General features: G+C 33.7%; 1 protein-coding gene across 1 annotated transcript in view; it reads right to left on the reverse strand.

The window, feature by feature from the left end:
• LOC110376737 (potassium voltage-gated channel protein Shaw) overlaps nt 1-18,354 on the reverse strand; it is a 204,222-nt gene that overhangs the window by 46,982 nt on the left and 138,886 nt on the right. Inside the window, exon 7 of the mRNA XM_049846126.2 lies at nt 8,726-8,935. Coding sequence (XP_049702083.1) covers nt 8,726-8,935 — 210 coding nt within the window. The remainder of the gene's footprint in view (nt 1-8,725; nt 8,936-18,354) is intronic.

The following is an 18,354-nucleotide window of genomic DNA, read 5'->3' on the forward strand; positions in this document are numbered from 1 at the left end:
ATCCCACCCAAAACAAAAATGTGAAAGACTGCCAAGTTCGATAATATGGGAATGCTTCGCCTATAAAAGAAGTGAGATCTGAATAAGTACCAAGTTCCATACACATACCTCAGTTAAAAATAGTTACTTTTTAATGATGATTACTTGGCAAGTTTTAATAGAAAATTAAATACTTGATTCATTGCGTTTAGTAGGTTTATAACAAGTTGTATGAAAACTTGCCAAGTAACATCATTAAAAAAGTGACTATTTTTAACTGAGGTATGTGTATGGAACTTGGTACTTATTCAGATCTCACTTCTTTTATAGGCGAAGCATTCCCATATTATCGAACTTGGCAGTCTTTCACATTTTTGTTTTGGGTGGGATCTCTTTTATTCTAAAAGATATTACATTTAATGTTTTTGGTGGGATTATGTATTCTTTAATCATGTTTGTCAACAATATGCTTAATAGCTTAGCGCACGTTATCCAGAAGAGATTTAAGCAATATTTTATGTAAATATTTTTAAGAAATCGTAAAAGTTATCAAATTCAGTTCTCAAGCAAAAATTGAAAAATAAAAATAACTGTAAAAATAAAGACAAAGACTTGGCAAACGTTCTGTTGCTTTTACTTGCAAATGTTGGACGAATAAAAACGTCGTTAGTCATTATTTTAACATGAAGAGCTTCGGAGTAATATTTTATTAATCTGCGAGATCATTTTCCTGGTACACTGTGTACTTTGGTATATTTTTACTAAGAAAATGTATGTTTGCATTGATTAATGTGTTTGAAGTAAAAGCCCATCGTTGGGTGCATTCAAGAGACGAGTAAAGGAATACTATTTATCGACATGAATGACATTTATATTCGTATGTATATATATGTATATATTATATGTATTATGTTTAAGTATTGTGTAGTTTTACTACATATATATGTTTAGTATATTGTTATTTGATATTTTTGTTAGTTTTCAATGTTTGTTGTGCACTTTTTAATCTACCCTACCACTATCAAATCTCTCCATGGCTTTAAGGTTGGCTGTAAGAGAACCCAATTCTGGGTTAAGCTCGCCATTGTACATAAACTGTCTTTATTATTTTTTAATATGTATTGTTAAGTGTGCAATAAAGAATAAGAATAAAGTGGAAAATTACACTGAAAGAATCATGGTATATGGTATGTGTCATTTTATTTCAACTGTGGGCAAATAAAAGAAAAGTCAATAAAGTTTAAAGTATTTGACCATACCTTGAAAGAAACGGTAAAATATAAAAATCTTATTGTATAATAAAAAATACAACAATTAAAATTTGTATTACAACAAATATTGTTTAAATGCTTTTAGTCTATAAAATGTACTACCCGTAAAACATAAGGTATCAAATGGAATGCTAATAAAGTATTGAGTATTTTCATCTTTGCGAGAAAACAGAAAATAAGCCATTTAAAACGATAAAAAATCTACTGCAACAATTTCAAACAATGAAACCCCAAACTAATGTTATAAAACCTCATAAAACATAACTACACAATAACACGAAACTATAAAAATAACCACGTCGTTTGTCGCGACAGTTATTTCGCTCGACATACATTGATGGCTCCGTTTATGTGCTCACCTTGTGAGATGGAACATATAAAGTTATGTATGCGTTGTCACGCGCAGTTTCCCATTATGGATTGTTTGAATTTTATCATGTGGTCGTAGTAGATATAAGATGTGATGAGGTGAGATTTTTTATTCTTCCTTTTTCAGTGTCTCTCTTAGCAGTTATTATTATGAGATACAGGTATAGATTTCCAGCAGGTGAGCAGTAAAGGGGTCTGAATTGTGATTTATTTTGGACTGCCTTCGCCAAGAAGGTTTGTAGTTGTATCAAGAGTAATTCAATCAAGAAAAAAGCCAAACAATAGTGTTTAAGGCCAAGTGTTTAGGTGTTTATTACATGTATATTTTCAAAATACCAACCAAAAAATATTATTTCGACGACGATATTTTCCCAAACGGCAAAAACCAGCCAACGACACAAAAAAAAATATTCACAAACAAACAAACAAAACTTTCGTCTTTTTTATTCGACAACGAAAAAGCAAAAGATATACAACTGAAAGTTGATAAACAGTTTTTGTGAAGATGGCCGGTTAAGTAAATATTATTGTCGTTTTGTGGGTAGACGGAGATTTATCATCTCGCTTATGAAGGGACCCGAGTGGACCGGTACTGTGATTAATGTTTTTTATAAGAAATAGAGCGAAATGGTACAAGTTAGGAGTTGGTAAAAAATATAAAAGATTGATGTTATTTATGTAGCTTGAAGGTACGGTTATGAAACAATAGGTCTGTGTTTTTTCAACAACATTATTTTTCTATCAAATGACCTCGTTCACGAGGTCATTTGATAGAAAAATATCAAATAAATATGTAGCTAAATATATTATGTCTAGTCAAAATACAATACATAACGAACTCACACAATTCAAAAAGCAACATCAACGAATTTTACAATAAACCCCGAAAGGCTTAACAAACATCCATCAAAGGACGATGGGCGTTTTGGTACCCTGTCCAACAGTGTTGATTCTAGTACCATTGCGTAGGTCTTGGCAAGGCAAACAATGTTTACTATGACGACTAGTCCCAAATCTTTGTCCATTTCGCGTGACATTGACTAATAGAATGTATAATGTTCATAAATCACCAACGTAGATGTAGTTCTTAAATCCAACTGTATTAAATAAAAACTGGTAAAGTAACAAAAAAACAAGAATTTATCCTTCTTAGAATGTTTGCCTGCCCACTGCTTTAAAAAAAGTCTGTGCGCAAACCTTTGCAGTTCACGCAGAACTAGCTTATGTATTTGATGAAAGTCTTTCAGTATTTACAATCAATTAATGTTAAATGATGATCGTGTTTTAATAACAGTTTTTTTTTTATTTCATATAATGTGTAGGTACATGGAAGCCTGTTATTTTTAAAGATGGTATGTAACTAAAATGATTAGTTGTGTTTTCAGAAATGTTTTGAACTTTTGTCAAATCAGATGACGATTGTGTTTCCGTAGTATGACTCCATAGACTATTACAACCTTTAGATTATAATAGAGTGTATTTCAAACAATTTAAGATGTCTACTAACTGTGTTTTAAATTATTACACTGACGACATATGCCTCTTAATGAATTTGCATATATGGATGACATACTTGTTTCTATGTCGATTTAATTTTTATCATTACTCGGATCGGACAGCTAATTGAGGCAAGCCCCATAGTTTTTATTATTCTTCACGTAAATACCTTTCTAATGATATATCAGACGTTACTGTTGGAGTGGGTACCAAATCCCATACAAAGTGCCCATTGTCCTTTAGCAAACCGACGTGTTCTTACATTCAACCTCATATTTCAGTTCTGAAATTGCTCCACATTTGAGCGCCGTAGCATTTTGTAGCTCAAAATATACAACCAGACGTCAAGTGTTCTACAAGCTACGAAAGATTCGTAGCCGCGTAGCCTCGTAGCCTCGTAGCTTCGTAGTAATAAAATATTCGTAGCGTTTCGTATTTCTTTGGTGGTATCTTTGTTAACGTTAACAAAGATAAGTCAGAGTAATTATTATTAAATGTTTCTTTTATGGATCTGAGTGTTTTATTAGATTAAATGTTGATTTATATTGGCGCTTCCTTTTGTATTGTTGCTTAAAATAAGTGGTCATAAGTCATCATAAATATTACAGTGAAATGCGAAGTGATAAAAATTGAGTGAAATATTCATTAAATGTTTATCTTGAAAGGTGCTGATATGTATTTAGTATTTAAAAATAAAAATACTATGCTAAACATTTTAATATAAAAGTTAGATCTGCAGTGCTAACACAAAGTGCTATTTCTCGTTCCTAAAAACACTATATTTTAATAACTTTGTAAAACAACTACAAAACTTTAACAAAGCAACGTAAAATCCCACAATATAAAAGCTACAAACATAAAAAGAAATTGCAATATTTTCTGCGAAACATTATTACGAAATTTACAAAAGCGTAGCAATCTTATAAAGCACATTCGTAGCCGTAGCAACCTCGTAGTCGTAGCGTCGCGTAGCACTTCGTAGCACCTCGTAGAACCTCGTAGCAAGTATTAAGTTATTTGAGTTATTACTTGGAAAGGTGCAAACTTAGTGATGACGTCATAATATCAGATTTACGTCTCATATTGCAAAGTTGAGACGTCGTGAACAACTAGAAAGAATTTGCGTACATTAAAAGTTTCAACAAAATAGCATGTGAAAATAAAAGTTAAAGTTTTATGAGAGTTCTTGTGAGAACGTTTTGAAAATGTTATTTGACAACTTGTAATAAAATACTCTATGTATTGGTGGCTTGTTATATTCTACAGTTTTGTAAAATTGCATTCTAAACCGATCATTTAGTACCAGAAATTATAGCGGTAGTAATAGAATGAATTGTGGCCTGTCACTTCAGCTCTGTGGCTACGCTAACTTATATATTAGTGCGACTTTAAAAGAGTATAATATACTGAAAATATTACAATTATCGTGCGGTTTTACATTCTGACTACCCACCATAAATAAATTGCCTTACGTAAATATTTATTTGTGTAAATGTAAAAGAGTGAGAGAGTTTAATAAATATTTACCTAAGAATCTCTTACACAATTTTCCATCTGCAACTACCGCTGACCTTTAGTCTAGTCTAAAACAGTATTCAGGTCGAACATTCAGGCTGAACCTAATTTCTAGCGAAATACATCGACAGTGCATTAACTGAGTTTTCCGAAACAATAGAATATGACTGCTAAATTCTTGAAATATTTGTCAGGTTTTGGTGGTCCAGTGACATGTGAGTGAATTCCAAATTATTTTTTTTAATCTTTTTATAAAGACGACGTTTTTAAACAGTATTTTTTATTTACAAGAAAAAGTCGATAATTAACTGCAAAATGTATGGGTTAATTGTCTTGTCTTGATAATTCAGACCGCTTCAATGCTAGGCTACACTAGGAGTGAAGAAGCATATTAGGCAACTATTTATGTCGGTTGGCTACTCAAAGTGTATTTACCATTTCATGATTTGCTCTTTTTTCTCCAAAATTATGCTTTCAAAAATCTGTACATGCACTTTGAAGGCTATAAAATAATCTGCTAGAAATAATTTAGTCATCCCCACGCCTGGGGAGTGACAAACCGTGTTAGTCGGACCGACATAAAATATTTCGGGAGACGTTTTATTAGCGGTAAGCATATTAAAGGCTCACAAGCTCAGCGGACATATGAGGGGCTTATAATGATTATGTGAATATATGGTGATGCTGACCTTAGTATTTTTTTGAATTATTGTAGAAGAAATTTTGAAGGAGAAATATCTGACTACTGGTTTATTCTGTTCTGATAGACTTTTTAAAAATCAAAATAGTGAAACATTTAAAAATACTTTCTTTTTAGAAAAGAAATCACGCCATATAGCCATATCAGCTGTTTCCCCGCGGTTTCAACTACTGCCCGTACCGGGATAAAATATAGCCTACGTTACTCGGGAAGAGTATAGCTTTTTAACTCGATTCCGTAGTTTCGAAGCCCTTAAGGTAAAAACAAAGAAATGTTTCCTATTTGTGTGTATTTTTATTTACATGTATGTATGTTGCTAAAGCTGAAAACAGGAACTATTCAATTGAAAATTGATTATATTCTAACAAGGATCTTTTTTCTTTACAAACATTTCAACCTCTTTTATTCCCCTAAAAATATCCCAAAACAAGGAATATTCAAATACAAAATTCCTCTCTGTTTTCACACAGAAATAACCTTGAAGCTTGGGGTGTGCATTGGACCGCTTCGCTCACGGTACATTTACTTACAAAACGATATTAAACCCCACCTGACTTATATTATATTTATTATACGTCAAAATATCTTCGTGTCATGCTGATCGGCAGTTTGGACAAGCCTTGGATTATTCAAAGGGAACATTTCTTGGTGGGTTTTCTTATTCTTATTTATGTGTAAAAGGTTAAGTAGCTTTCTGTCTTCTCTTTCTCTCGGAAAAAAATTGTACCTATAGGTCATTTTGCAGGACTATACATTGGAGAATGTATTTAATGTAATGAATGTATTTTCTTGGATATTTTCTGTGTAAAGTTAGTGACCTTTTTAAAATGAGTTTATACAATGCTAGAATAAATATTTATTTATTTTGACATAATGTTGTTATCATGTTGATGAAGTTTGAGCCATATCAAACCAATACTTAAACCGAGATATCGTTATTAATATGTCAAACAAAATTATCGTATGAAAATATTTAATAAACAAATACAATTTACTTCCTTACATATTTCAGTCATTATTTAACGTATTTGATGTTCTTCCTCCTTCGCAAAATTAATATTTTAACACAGCCCAATGTCGTTGACATTTCCTGGTCAATTAATTCAGAAGACAAAGGACGTAAGTCTCTTTCCTTACAAACAGTACAGTCGCGAACAGAAGTACAGAAACACACATAAAACTAAAATTCATCTAAGTATTTTTTTGTTTATATGACTGTCAACTGTCAATGCAGTGCTTAAGTTACAGTTTTGGTATATATCGATGGAAAACTGATTAAAGTAAGAAAATTGTACATTCCAAATTTTTTTTTTGGTTTAGTTAGATTTTCCAGAAAACGTGACTGCATAATTCTCTGCTCGCGATTTCTTCCGCGTCTTGAGGGACCAATATTTCGCAGCCATTTGGAGATAACAAGTCTAAGCTATTCTCACCAATTTTCATTAAATTGATTGAGCCGTTTTTGTGTTACAAGTAGTGTAACTAACACGACTTTCCTTTAAACATAATTAAATATATTTTCGTCCCTGACTGTACACACTTTCCCTCGATTGGCAAACGACCTTTCTAGTGAACAGTTAATTTCCTCGTTTGTCGTTTCCGAAGATATTTGCCGAACGAATTGGTGGACGGTGTATTAGTGAAAAGTGACGTCCTGAACAAACAATCACTGGAAGTGGCCCTTTGTCCGTCTTTCCTGAATGGAACACTCTTTGATGTTTGGGGATGAAGCTTAAAATGAATTGGGAGATTTAAGTCTATTGGAAAATATGAGGTCTTTTCCGGGAAGTTGGATATTTATTTTATTTATTTATGAGATGAATGTCATTGAGATATTAATGTCATTGAGATTAAATAGCAAGATATTCAGAAACGCAAAAATTATTAAATTAATGTCGCTTTTTTTAAGTACTTTCAAACGTTCAAATAAACTTTTTTACCATTTTGTTTAATGTACATACATTTACTCGGTACCCATTAAAATTTCATAGTTTACTTAAGTTTAATGCTCAAAATTAGAAAAAGCTTTATAGGCCTTCATAAGATAACTGTTTTTTTTTTTAATATCTGTTTATCTGTATTCGTTCTATCTACAAAACTATCTCAAATATATTTCTGTTCCGACTTACTGTACATAGTCTAGTTTATTTCGTTGCAAACACCCGCGATACATGTAAATATCCCCAGAAACTTTTACTGAAAAGGCAAGATTTTCTCCTAAACTTAGGATTGAAACTTTCAACACTACTCTGAATTTAAATTCTAAAACCCTCCTATTTTTACTTAAGTTTCCATCACACTTGTCGACGGCAATCCGGCTAAAGAAGTACTTGTTATTTTTCACACAACTTTTATTTTCAAGTTGGTTAACTTAGTGTAAGAAAGTTCTTTCATCTGGTACGTTTAACTTAAAAAGTTTAGTTCGTCTCAATTAATGGTTTAATTAAGATGTAAGGAGTTGTTAACTGCGGTTTTATCTTATGTCCTGTTATGTTTGCGTTGTAAGAGATCAAAAGTTCATCGGTTTTTTAAATGAAAACTGGTTGAGTTTGAGGCTTAATATCTGCTATGACGGTTGTTGAGGCTAGGTAGACTATGACTAATAAATGTAATTTGGTTATGGAACTCAAATGGATAGTGATTTCATGTACAAGACGGGTGAAGTACCAATATATTCAAGAAATTTATTCAAAATGCGGTTGACCTGATTTTTTTCCAGAAATAATTGTTTGATTTTTTTTTTGTACACTCATCAAATCATCAAAAGGATTGTCACGCAAAATCATGATAAGGAAAGTTTATTTCATCAAAATATCCCTGTGTCCCTTCCTATTAGATATAATGACGTAACCAAAGATACAATCTTTAACATAGTAGTGACGTGGACACTGGACAGTATCGGAATGTCAATATTATGAGTTCCATCTTGATGTATTGACACGTCTGTCGTCTAGTGGTGAGGAAATTAAACGTGATTGCTATCGGTAACCACCGAAAAAATATACTGGAAACAATTATACTGTGGGTGCAAAAAAGTTTTCTGTAAATGTTTTTTATCCTAAATGGATGGGATTTAGACAAAATTCTAAACTCTTACAAAACCAATAAAATCACTGTATGCTAAGTTTCCTTTGTGGTAACTTAAACTGCTTAAAAATGCATTTTGACAAGTCGTAAATACTAAAAAACTTATTAGGTACGTACCCCATACTGGACAGAACACGTATAAAACCACATAATTCAAAAAATCAACCAACACGCTCGAAAATAATCCTTATACCTTCATAATGAGTAGCGCATCGTTTATTTTGTAGTTATTATAAAAGGTACACAAAATGTTTGTTTTTTTTAATGATAAACAAAATATCCAGAACAATTTCTAAGCTACACTTACCTGAGTATGTGAATAAAACATAGAGAAGTTAGACACGATGACTGGAACCGGCAACGCAATGGTGAGTACGCCCGCCAAAGCGCACAGCGCGCCCACGAACATGCCTAGATATGTCTTGGGCGCCATGTCTCCGTAGCCCACGGTGGTCATCGTGACTATGGCCCACCATAAGCCAAGGGGTATGGACTTGAACTGGTTGTCGGGGTTATCCTGTGGACAAAAGGATAATTTGATTAAAATTAAGAATAATGGTGCAGTATAATGTAAAGGGATGCAGTAATAGAGGTATAGGTTTGGTCTCAGACCCTGTGGTATTCTTTATTGTGATATGCCCTGGTTCAAGCCATAATTAAGTGCCAGAGCGAATGGTATCTCATCGCTTCTTTCAGTTCATTATACTCAGCTGTATCTCGGTAAAAACAACGGGCTAGAGGCCGACCCAAACATAGTTGGGAGAAAGCTAGGCAGATGATGAATTCTGTTAACGTTTTATATCCTTGCAATAACATTTTTCCGTGTTATATTTTCAAGTCTGTGTTAAGATGTATCGTAAATCATATATGTTTAGGTAACATTTCATTGCTCTATAAGTCACTTAATACCAAGTTTCTACCCAATAAATACAGAGTATTGATTACGATCATCAATCTAATTTTCTTTTACTCAATTTTCAATATCACCGAAATAGAATTCTAATACAAGTTAGGTTATTGCCTCATAACTCACAGTTAGTGACAATTAACAGAGTTTAGTCGAAACGAATCCTTTTGAAGCCTTGCTAATTGAAGTCGATAAATCATTTTGGAAAATCACAGATTGAACGAAATTATTCTCTATTGAATATCTACTAGCCAACCATTTGCTATGTTTACATTGTATTGAAAGCTACATGATTTATTCATCTCAGCAAAATATATTGCTATCGAAAACAAAAGAATTTATTTTGTTATAGTATATTTGTGCTGTATGCCTCCAAAGCAATGTTTTACATTAACCAGGCTACGTTATTATCTAATTATACGTATTTCTTGCAGTTTCCCCCGCATCCCGAAAAAACTATTTCTCACACCAGAAAAAAATTTAACCAATTTTATTTTAGTTACATAACAAACATACAAAAACTACGAAATCTTTCCTCCTTATATCAATATTATAAAGTACTATAACGTCACGTACATATTCCCTGGACGCAATCACATTCAGATTCAACTCCACTGATATAATTTACATGAAGGAATCCAATCATATTTGTTGGAATCGATTTCCAGCTTATTATCTGTAGTGGCTTCGCCAATAAGTAGTATGGTTCGACCAAGCAATCTTTTCACATAATCACTGCTAGATATAACTTGGTGAAACCATTATACCGTTATTCTTTAGACTAAGACCAAACTATTGAAAAACCGGAGTTAAAAATCAAGGAACTGTCTTTCAATTGAGACTTAAATATTTGTTAATTTATAGGTATAACGGAACATGCTGATCACGACGTGAGAACAACAAGTGACTTAATTTTTTTTAACATTTTCGAATGTATAAATAAATCTAAAGTTATAATAAGTCAGTGAGATAACACAAATATATAATTGGTGAATTTTGATAATCTTTTAGTGCACCAGTTTACTTTGAAAATTAAAATTTATATTCAACAACATCAGTAAAAATAATCCAATCAACCATACCTCCCAGAGGTGAAAAAAATACTTCTCAAAAATATAAATAAAACCTCAACTTACAAGACCCAATCAACGAAATCCAAATTAATTAATACAGATAATTAAAAACTTTCGGTTAGGTCAACATAGGTTCGTTTATTACGTCTCTTGTCGCCGTAATTAATTATTTTTATTAATCTTATTGCGCAGTGACCCGGTTCAGAAAGTCAATAAATATAGAATCAGATTGAATATAGTCACGGAGTAGGTAAGGAAAGACTGGAGATACCATAATGCAGGTAGGTCAGGGCCCTTCTGCTAGGTCAAATGCGAACGGTGGTCATGACTAAAACGATCAGTTATGAGTGAACTAATGAGGGGTTAGGGTTCTTTGAGACATCTGTCACCGATTTTTGGTATTCCAAAAAATTTACGGGTCCAAAGAAGGCGTATGAGGGCGAATAAAGTAACATGCTTGGTTCCCCGCACACCTGTATTTTGGCGAGCTACTTCCTTAGGAGATTTTCCGTTATGGCACCTCCGCTAGTCATTTTGTTCTCCTTGAGTATAGCCTTATATTAACATGTGGATATTCTAGTGACCTATAAAAGGGAAAAAGTAAGGAAGGCGGTACAATTATAGGTAAGTTTTTGAGAAAGAATAAAATGTTGCGACATGCGGACAGTTTTTTTCATTGGTATGGAATATTAATTTGATTCAGATAAACGTTATAACTGCGTAATACCACGTGTATCTGTCTGTTGCTTTTTGAAAGAACACATTCGTAAGTAATTGGGGATAAATGAAAATCTCAGTTACTTTATAGTACGTGTGTCTTGGGATATCTTTTTAGGTAGCTTTTTTTCCTAAAATGATTATCCTAAACTTTGTCAAAAAACAGATTCATGAAAAACCTGACTAAAAGGCAACTTTTAGCAAGAAATTGGTGTATGATTATTTTCTAAATAAACGCTCTAGGAAACTCGCAATACGATTATTCGGTGACGCACCTGAACACAATATCCCCTTTCGATTTCGAAATCGAAAAGATTTGGAGGAAATTGACATCTTAAACGAAAAAGGGATGAAGGGAATCGATGCTGATGCAGAAACCGATCTGACGAGATATCGATTAGAATACTACTTGTGAAAATACCTGCCGATCATGTTGTATTTGTTTACTATGAAAGTGTTATGTCTAGGGTTGCCATTATTTTTCCTGCTTGACATGAGACCACGCACATTTGACCATATTTTATGTGAAACATTAGTAAAAAAAACGATCCCTCCTATGCCCTCTAGGCCAGCAGCTAGTATCCTGTCGGGGCTGAGGAATTGTTTGAATGAGCTCGTCGGCTTTGTTATTCAAAGGGCTTCAGAAGGAACAAAGATGGCTTTATTAAGCAAAAGTTGAAGCATCCACAGCCAGGGGAAGTGCGTCATCTGATGATTTTCCACCTCGAAAAAGAAGAACGGCCTGCTTTAACTTAACCCCAGCAAATAATTTAGAAGTATCTAAGTTAAAATTATACGATATTTCAATACAGTCAATTATTTAACAGTTTATCTAACTATTAAACTATGTAAATTGCTAGTTGATCTAAATATTGAATCAATTAGCAAATGCAAACAGCAAACTGGGCAAACCAAAATAAATAGCTTGTGTACAAAACACTCAATTAAAAGTGCAATCAAACAATATTTATTTGTTCTATAAATTGGACGTAAAATTAATTATTTTGAACGGGAATGTGATGAAATCAAACTTTTTTATACTAATATCATAAATTGAAAACCATTATTCTGTTTTTTTTTTGTAGGGAGTTTAATGGTATACTACATGGTAAAAACATAATCAAACTATAGAGTGACTTTTTCTTAAAATTATAAAAGCGATATTAACTTAGTCTACCTGTCATTAATTCTAGCCAAAACTATTAAATCTATGCTGCCAGCCTTTTGGGTACCCGTGACAGCGACGAGGAGCAATTTTTTGATGCATTGTATTAGTGCATTTTTAGTTTTTATGTATGTATTTTTACTTTTTTAAATGAATGTAAACATTTTAAAAAATAAATTTTAAATATATTTATGTTAAATTGGTAACACACATTGCCTAGAATCTGAGGAGTGACATAGATTACTTTTGACCTGTAAGTGGTTCCCTTGAGATACGGTTGATAGCACGTAGAACAATTACTAGTTTAGTTCGAAGCTTAATAAAAAATATGAACTATCTATCCTATATTTCTTCATTAAACCTGAATCTCATTTTATTTCAAAAAGTAGGTACCGTAGCAAATTGTTTCTATTCCTAGTTAAAAATGTATTACATTTTTTTAGTTTTCTTTGGGGAATGTAGATTGGATTTTCAGATTTTTTACAGGGTCGTTTTACAGATTCATTATAGACATAATTTCTGTAGTATTACTTTGAAATTCGAGTTTTTCTTACCTATTTTAGTGCTATTTTATCCGTAAGCTGACAGAATTTAAATAATTATAATTCTTTTTTTCTTGGCAGTGATGATTATAGTTGTGCAGGATATCGTGATAAAAGTACTTTTCTTGTAGTATAAAGAATCCTACAAGTGGAGCGAGATTAAAGTAAAATATTGACAGTCGCATCGAACGTGAACTACAAATATCTTCTTTGATAACGTTCAAGTTAGCTAGGTATAGATTTTTAAGAAATATTTTTGTTCAAGAAGAAATTAATATTTTCAATCGGTTATAAACTTTTTATCTCGTTATCACTTTAAGTTGGTTTAGTTTAAAATATTACTTTTATATCCGGGTTTCGTCTTCAAAACGATTATTTTAGTATCTTGTTTTGTATTATAAATAATTTTTCGCTTGAAGTGTGAATGGGAATGGATACATATATCGCGAAAGAACCCTACTCTAAAGACCAAAAGAATTATTTAAGTAATAATTTCTTGCTCCACATCAAGGCCAGTATTGAATATAAATGTAGCTAGTACATGTAGCGTGTATTCCACAATATAACTGAGTATACTGGCCTAGGTACGTGACGTCATGAATCGACGGCATACTATGGAATCGTTCCGAAATATACTAGTTATTGTGTTGACGCCATAGCAGTGTTTATGCTCATATATACGTCACAATACATACGTCATATTTGTCTCACCAATAATACATGTATGGTGACCCACCACAGTATAATGTCGAATTCATAACGTCATGAGTAGGTTTTGGCCAGTGTATCGAGACACATTTCGGGAACACAAAATATACTTTCAGATGATCATATAAGAAAGCCAAGAGGATTACACTCATACATATGTATGTAACATTGTAATACTTGAGCCTCTGGTAATAAAACCGGGCGCATTGAAAAAAATACATTGGTGAGAAAAATTTCAATACAGGCGGCATATTGGTAAAGTTTCCTAACGCATTCTTTGGCGGGAATATAACAGCTGCGCGTTCGGTTTGCATAGTGATGTGACAGTATCGGTTTGGGTTATCGATAGTCGATGTTTTGTGTAAAGGTTCGTTTTGAAAAAGTATATAATTTAATCGAATATGATATGTTAACGCCTTGTGTATAGTAAAAAAACTCTGTTGGTGAAATAAAGCTTGGAGACTAGGTGGTAACTAACTTTTTATTATTCAACGACATCTTTCCAACAGCAAAGCTACAAGAGTAGTTTTTCTTCGTAACGTTTAATTTATCTTGCTGTTTTCAATCTACGTTCATTACAAATGCTTAAAAGCACGACGACGAAGACGACAGAGCTCAGCAAATAATTAAGTAACAGTTATCTTATAAAATACTTAAGTGTTTGTTTTTCTTAATTTGTCATTTGAATGCAATAATGGGCCATTTTAGTACCTCGACTTATTGTTCATTACAAAGACCAGTATCATAGTAGGAGTACATCTCTATGATAGTACTTCAACATCATCATCATCCTCTTGCCCTTATCCCAATTTTGTTTGGTTTTCTCATTCCATATTCTTCTATCCGTCATCTCGCAAATAACAGGTTGATGTGATATTCTCTATAATAGTGCTTAGATACCATTTTTTATAGAACATTATGGCGATTATCACACCGCCCTGCATGATGCAGCGTAGTGCGTGGATGCGTTTTTTTCCGTTGTATGGAAATATCTCCGTTTGTATGGAAAACACGCATAGTCCAACACACTGAAAATGCATCCACGCGCGTTCATGCGGATCACGCACATACATGCGGAGAAACACGCACCCCCGCGCGTAGGTGCGGGGCGAGACGCAAGGTATGGCACACTGAATCCCGCAGTGACGCGCGTGGTTTTGAATGGGCCTGATGTGTATATTTGAAAATGGAAGCCGCCGTGCGTGAATCTACAAAACGCACCTACGCGCGTGAGTGCGCGAAAAACCCGCACGATGATGCAGATCTGCACTCCCGCAGGAACGCGCGTAGGTGCGTCGACACGCAAGATGCAGCGTGATGCGGGGCAGTGTGAAGATCACCTACTTGACAGCTGATAAAACTAACGATAGAAAAATAAGGTGTCACATCACTATTCTTTTACAGTGTCACACAGGGTATTACGCAGAGTGTAAAAGCAAACGCCACCGTGAGCCGCAGTGTAACTGGGTTTTTGTTTGTCTTCTCATTTTTATATTTATGCTGGACAGAAGTTTTATCATAAATATGGGGTGGTAATGGGCACACAAACAACACTGCGAGTATGTGTTATTCTAACTTGATAAGCTGAGTAGGAATTTCATTATTGGCGGTTTCGAGATAAGTGGACTTGTATCTCAATGTTAAGAATAGTGAGATAACTGATAAGTACCCATATTGTGCCACTAATCCATACTTCCTTACTTATATATGGATTAGATACAAAATTAACTCTGCCTGTCTGTATAAACCTTTTTTTTTTTTTTTTTAACGACGTCAAAAATCATCAAATGGGTTAGTAGCGGTGAGGGAGTGTCAGACTCTTACTGACTAAAAATCGTCGTTGTCCGTCGTAGGCCTTTTATGTACCAGGGCCGCGGTATCTCTTTCGAATAACCCGCAGCCCCGGCGTCTGTATAAACCTCAATCGGGCTTCACGCCAAAACTACTGAATCGCTCAAAATTTTCCGTTTCAGAGCCTGAAATATTAATTGGTCGGCTTGTTTTCAAAATAATTTACGACCATTCAATTTTCATTGTGGAACTTAATTGATAAGTTTTCGATCATAAACTGAATTTTCCGCTTTTGCATAGTCATGAATATGCTGAGACCTTGATGATTGAAAAATTGGAGCTGGTATGTTAATATTATAAGGTCAAATTAGGCAGACCCATCAAATATTAAAAAGTCCTGGTATGCTACAATTTCATTATTATAAGTGACCGTTGTATTTTTGTGTCTGTCAACTTTTTGTATTTACATGTAACTTGTAAAAGATTAAAAGTGCTGGAAAAATATAGTCTTACCTCAAAATGGCTCAAAATGGCTGCGGGTTGTTCGAAAGAGATACCGCGGCCCTGGTACATAAAAGGCCTACGACGGAACATGACGGTTTTTAGTCAGTAAGAGTCTGACACTCCCTCACCGCTGCTAACCCACAGCTCGCCCACAGCGGGATGGTCATTTGATGACTTTTGACGTCGCGCGTCGTTAAAAAAAAAGTGTCTTAAACTTTAAGAAGTAATCAGTAGCTACTTTAATAAAGCCTTTAAAGATGAGTCCACTTTCTAACAACAACAATTTTAAAAATCTGGACTTTTCTACTGATCTATTTTCAGTGATGACCTTTTAGTATATTTTTTTAGCAGAATTATTTTCCCCGTATCTCCTCATTTCAACAATCCATGTCCTGAACTTTTTTCAGTAGAACGAATTGACAGTTAATTAACTTTCAGTGGCTCACTCAGTGCCGGTAGTCTGAAATTCAGTCGCTCGCCTGAAATACATGGCAAAGGTGATATTGAGAGGGTATTTTTACATTTTTCAGAAGCGATTACACTTTTTATGGATCGTTTATTTTGATTATATTTCAATTACGGCTTGAAGGAGATTGTTAGGGCTGCATCAGGTAATATTGAATTTTAGTGGAGTTAATTTCATGGGTCATTTGAAAGGCATCGTAAAATTAAACTATGGTGTGCTAAATAGGATTTAGAACTGATTTGCAATTCAATCACTAAAAGGTGATGATAGGCAACAGGAAAGATTTTCAAAATAGGTACCTACCTACCAGATATTTTGAGCCGTATTAGAAAACCCAGGAAAAATGGTTGAAAATTATTTTATGTCGTAAAGATTGTACCCAGGATTTGAAAAATGAATGTTGAAAAGTGAGCAACTAAATTATCTGACACTGCAGACAGTGCACCAATAATTTTATTTCAATTGATGTGACACACACAAATCAAATAAACACAATATAGAACTGCAAAAACTTTTGTTTGATTAGTTATTCAAAGATTACCTTCCTGCCACGAAACTCCACCACATCATAGCAGGACCTGTCATTATATTCAAAACTTCCACCGAAAATGAAAATTACGTATACAATAAAATTTTCAGCGAATTTATTCAGTTTCAGCGAAGTGGCCATTTTGTGGGTATAATCACTTTGTTTTCGTGAGAACGGTTGATATTATGCAATTTTCATGAAATCATAATGGTTTATTAAATGCGCATGAAATGGGAAATATAATTGGGTTCCGTATAAAAGTAAAACGTGCTTTCAACGTTTACAGGGTTGGTTTTCATAATTTTATTATGTAGTAAGTGATTGCAGATGATGTTGAATATTTTATAGGCATTTAATTCAGTCTTTTTCAGGAGTAATTTATAGGGGCTCATGGTTAAGTCTGAGTTGATGAACAGAAAGATAAGCAGTTATAAGCCCTAAAAGATTTTTTATTAAGTCTACAATATCTGAGATTTCTGCTTTAACTGTACTTGTTATTTATTTATTTCTTCAAGTGTGGACTAACAAATATTTTTCGTTGACAAACGGACGTAGGTCTCTCTTGCGTTCTACAAAAACATCAAATCAACAACTATATATGAGTTTCAAATGAACGTCATTAGGTAAACAAAACACGACATACTTATGACGTCATTACAACATCCACACATATAGACCATTCTAGAGACGAGACATCCGTGCGTAGGTAGCAATATACGTATATTTAAAATAGCAAGTCAGGCTAGCGTAAAAAGTCCAGCGCATAAAATGAAACGATTAAAATAACTTTACATACATTCTGTGACGTCACAGGCTGCGTCATAAACGTCACTGTAAAATTCCTTTTAGCAGTTTATTTTGGAGATGTGAGCTGCAGTGAAATGATATTAATGAAACGGAATTCCAGGAAATAAAATAACTCGGAGAGAATATGTTCCTCGCAGTTATTTTATTTCGCATCATTTCATATTTATTCCTTTCACATTATACGCCACAGAGGTCGATCTAGCTCTTAGAGTATTTAACCAACCGGACATGAAATGAGCACTTATTTAATTAAATCTAGCTCGATTTCATTTTCCGTTGCCTTTTATTACCACTATTTCTGCGTAACTGCAAATCTGTTGTCAAATTCAAATATCCTATTCATTCACATATTTGCACCTATCTACACAACCTACCCATACAAGTAAAAACATCAGTAGCCTTTGTGTAATGGAACCCGGAATTGTATGGCAGAAACTCAGGGCATTGGAACAACTGGAATCGCCAGGAGCACCAATCTGTGAGATAAAGTCTGCCAATTGTGAAAGCTCACACATGCATTTTCGATCGCATCGTTCCGCATGCACACGACAAAATTTATAAACACAAACATAAACTTCACGTATACATACGTTTTTTAATGGGCTGAACTTTTGTACCTTTGAAAGAGGGGAATGGATGGCAACTCCATATCCAGTTTGTTGAATACTCTAAGGCCCAAAATTACTTGCAAACTGACAAAAGAATCTTGAGTTTGGTATTCCGACAC

Source organism: Helicoverpa armigera, chromosome 18 (genome assembly GCF_030705265.1).
Source record: "Helicoverpa armigera isolate CAAS_96S chromosome 18, ASM3070526v1, whole genome shotgun sequence".
Lineage (NCBI taxonomy): Eukaryota > Metazoa > Arthropoda > Insecta > Lepidoptera > Noctuidae > Helicoverpa > Helicoverpa armigera.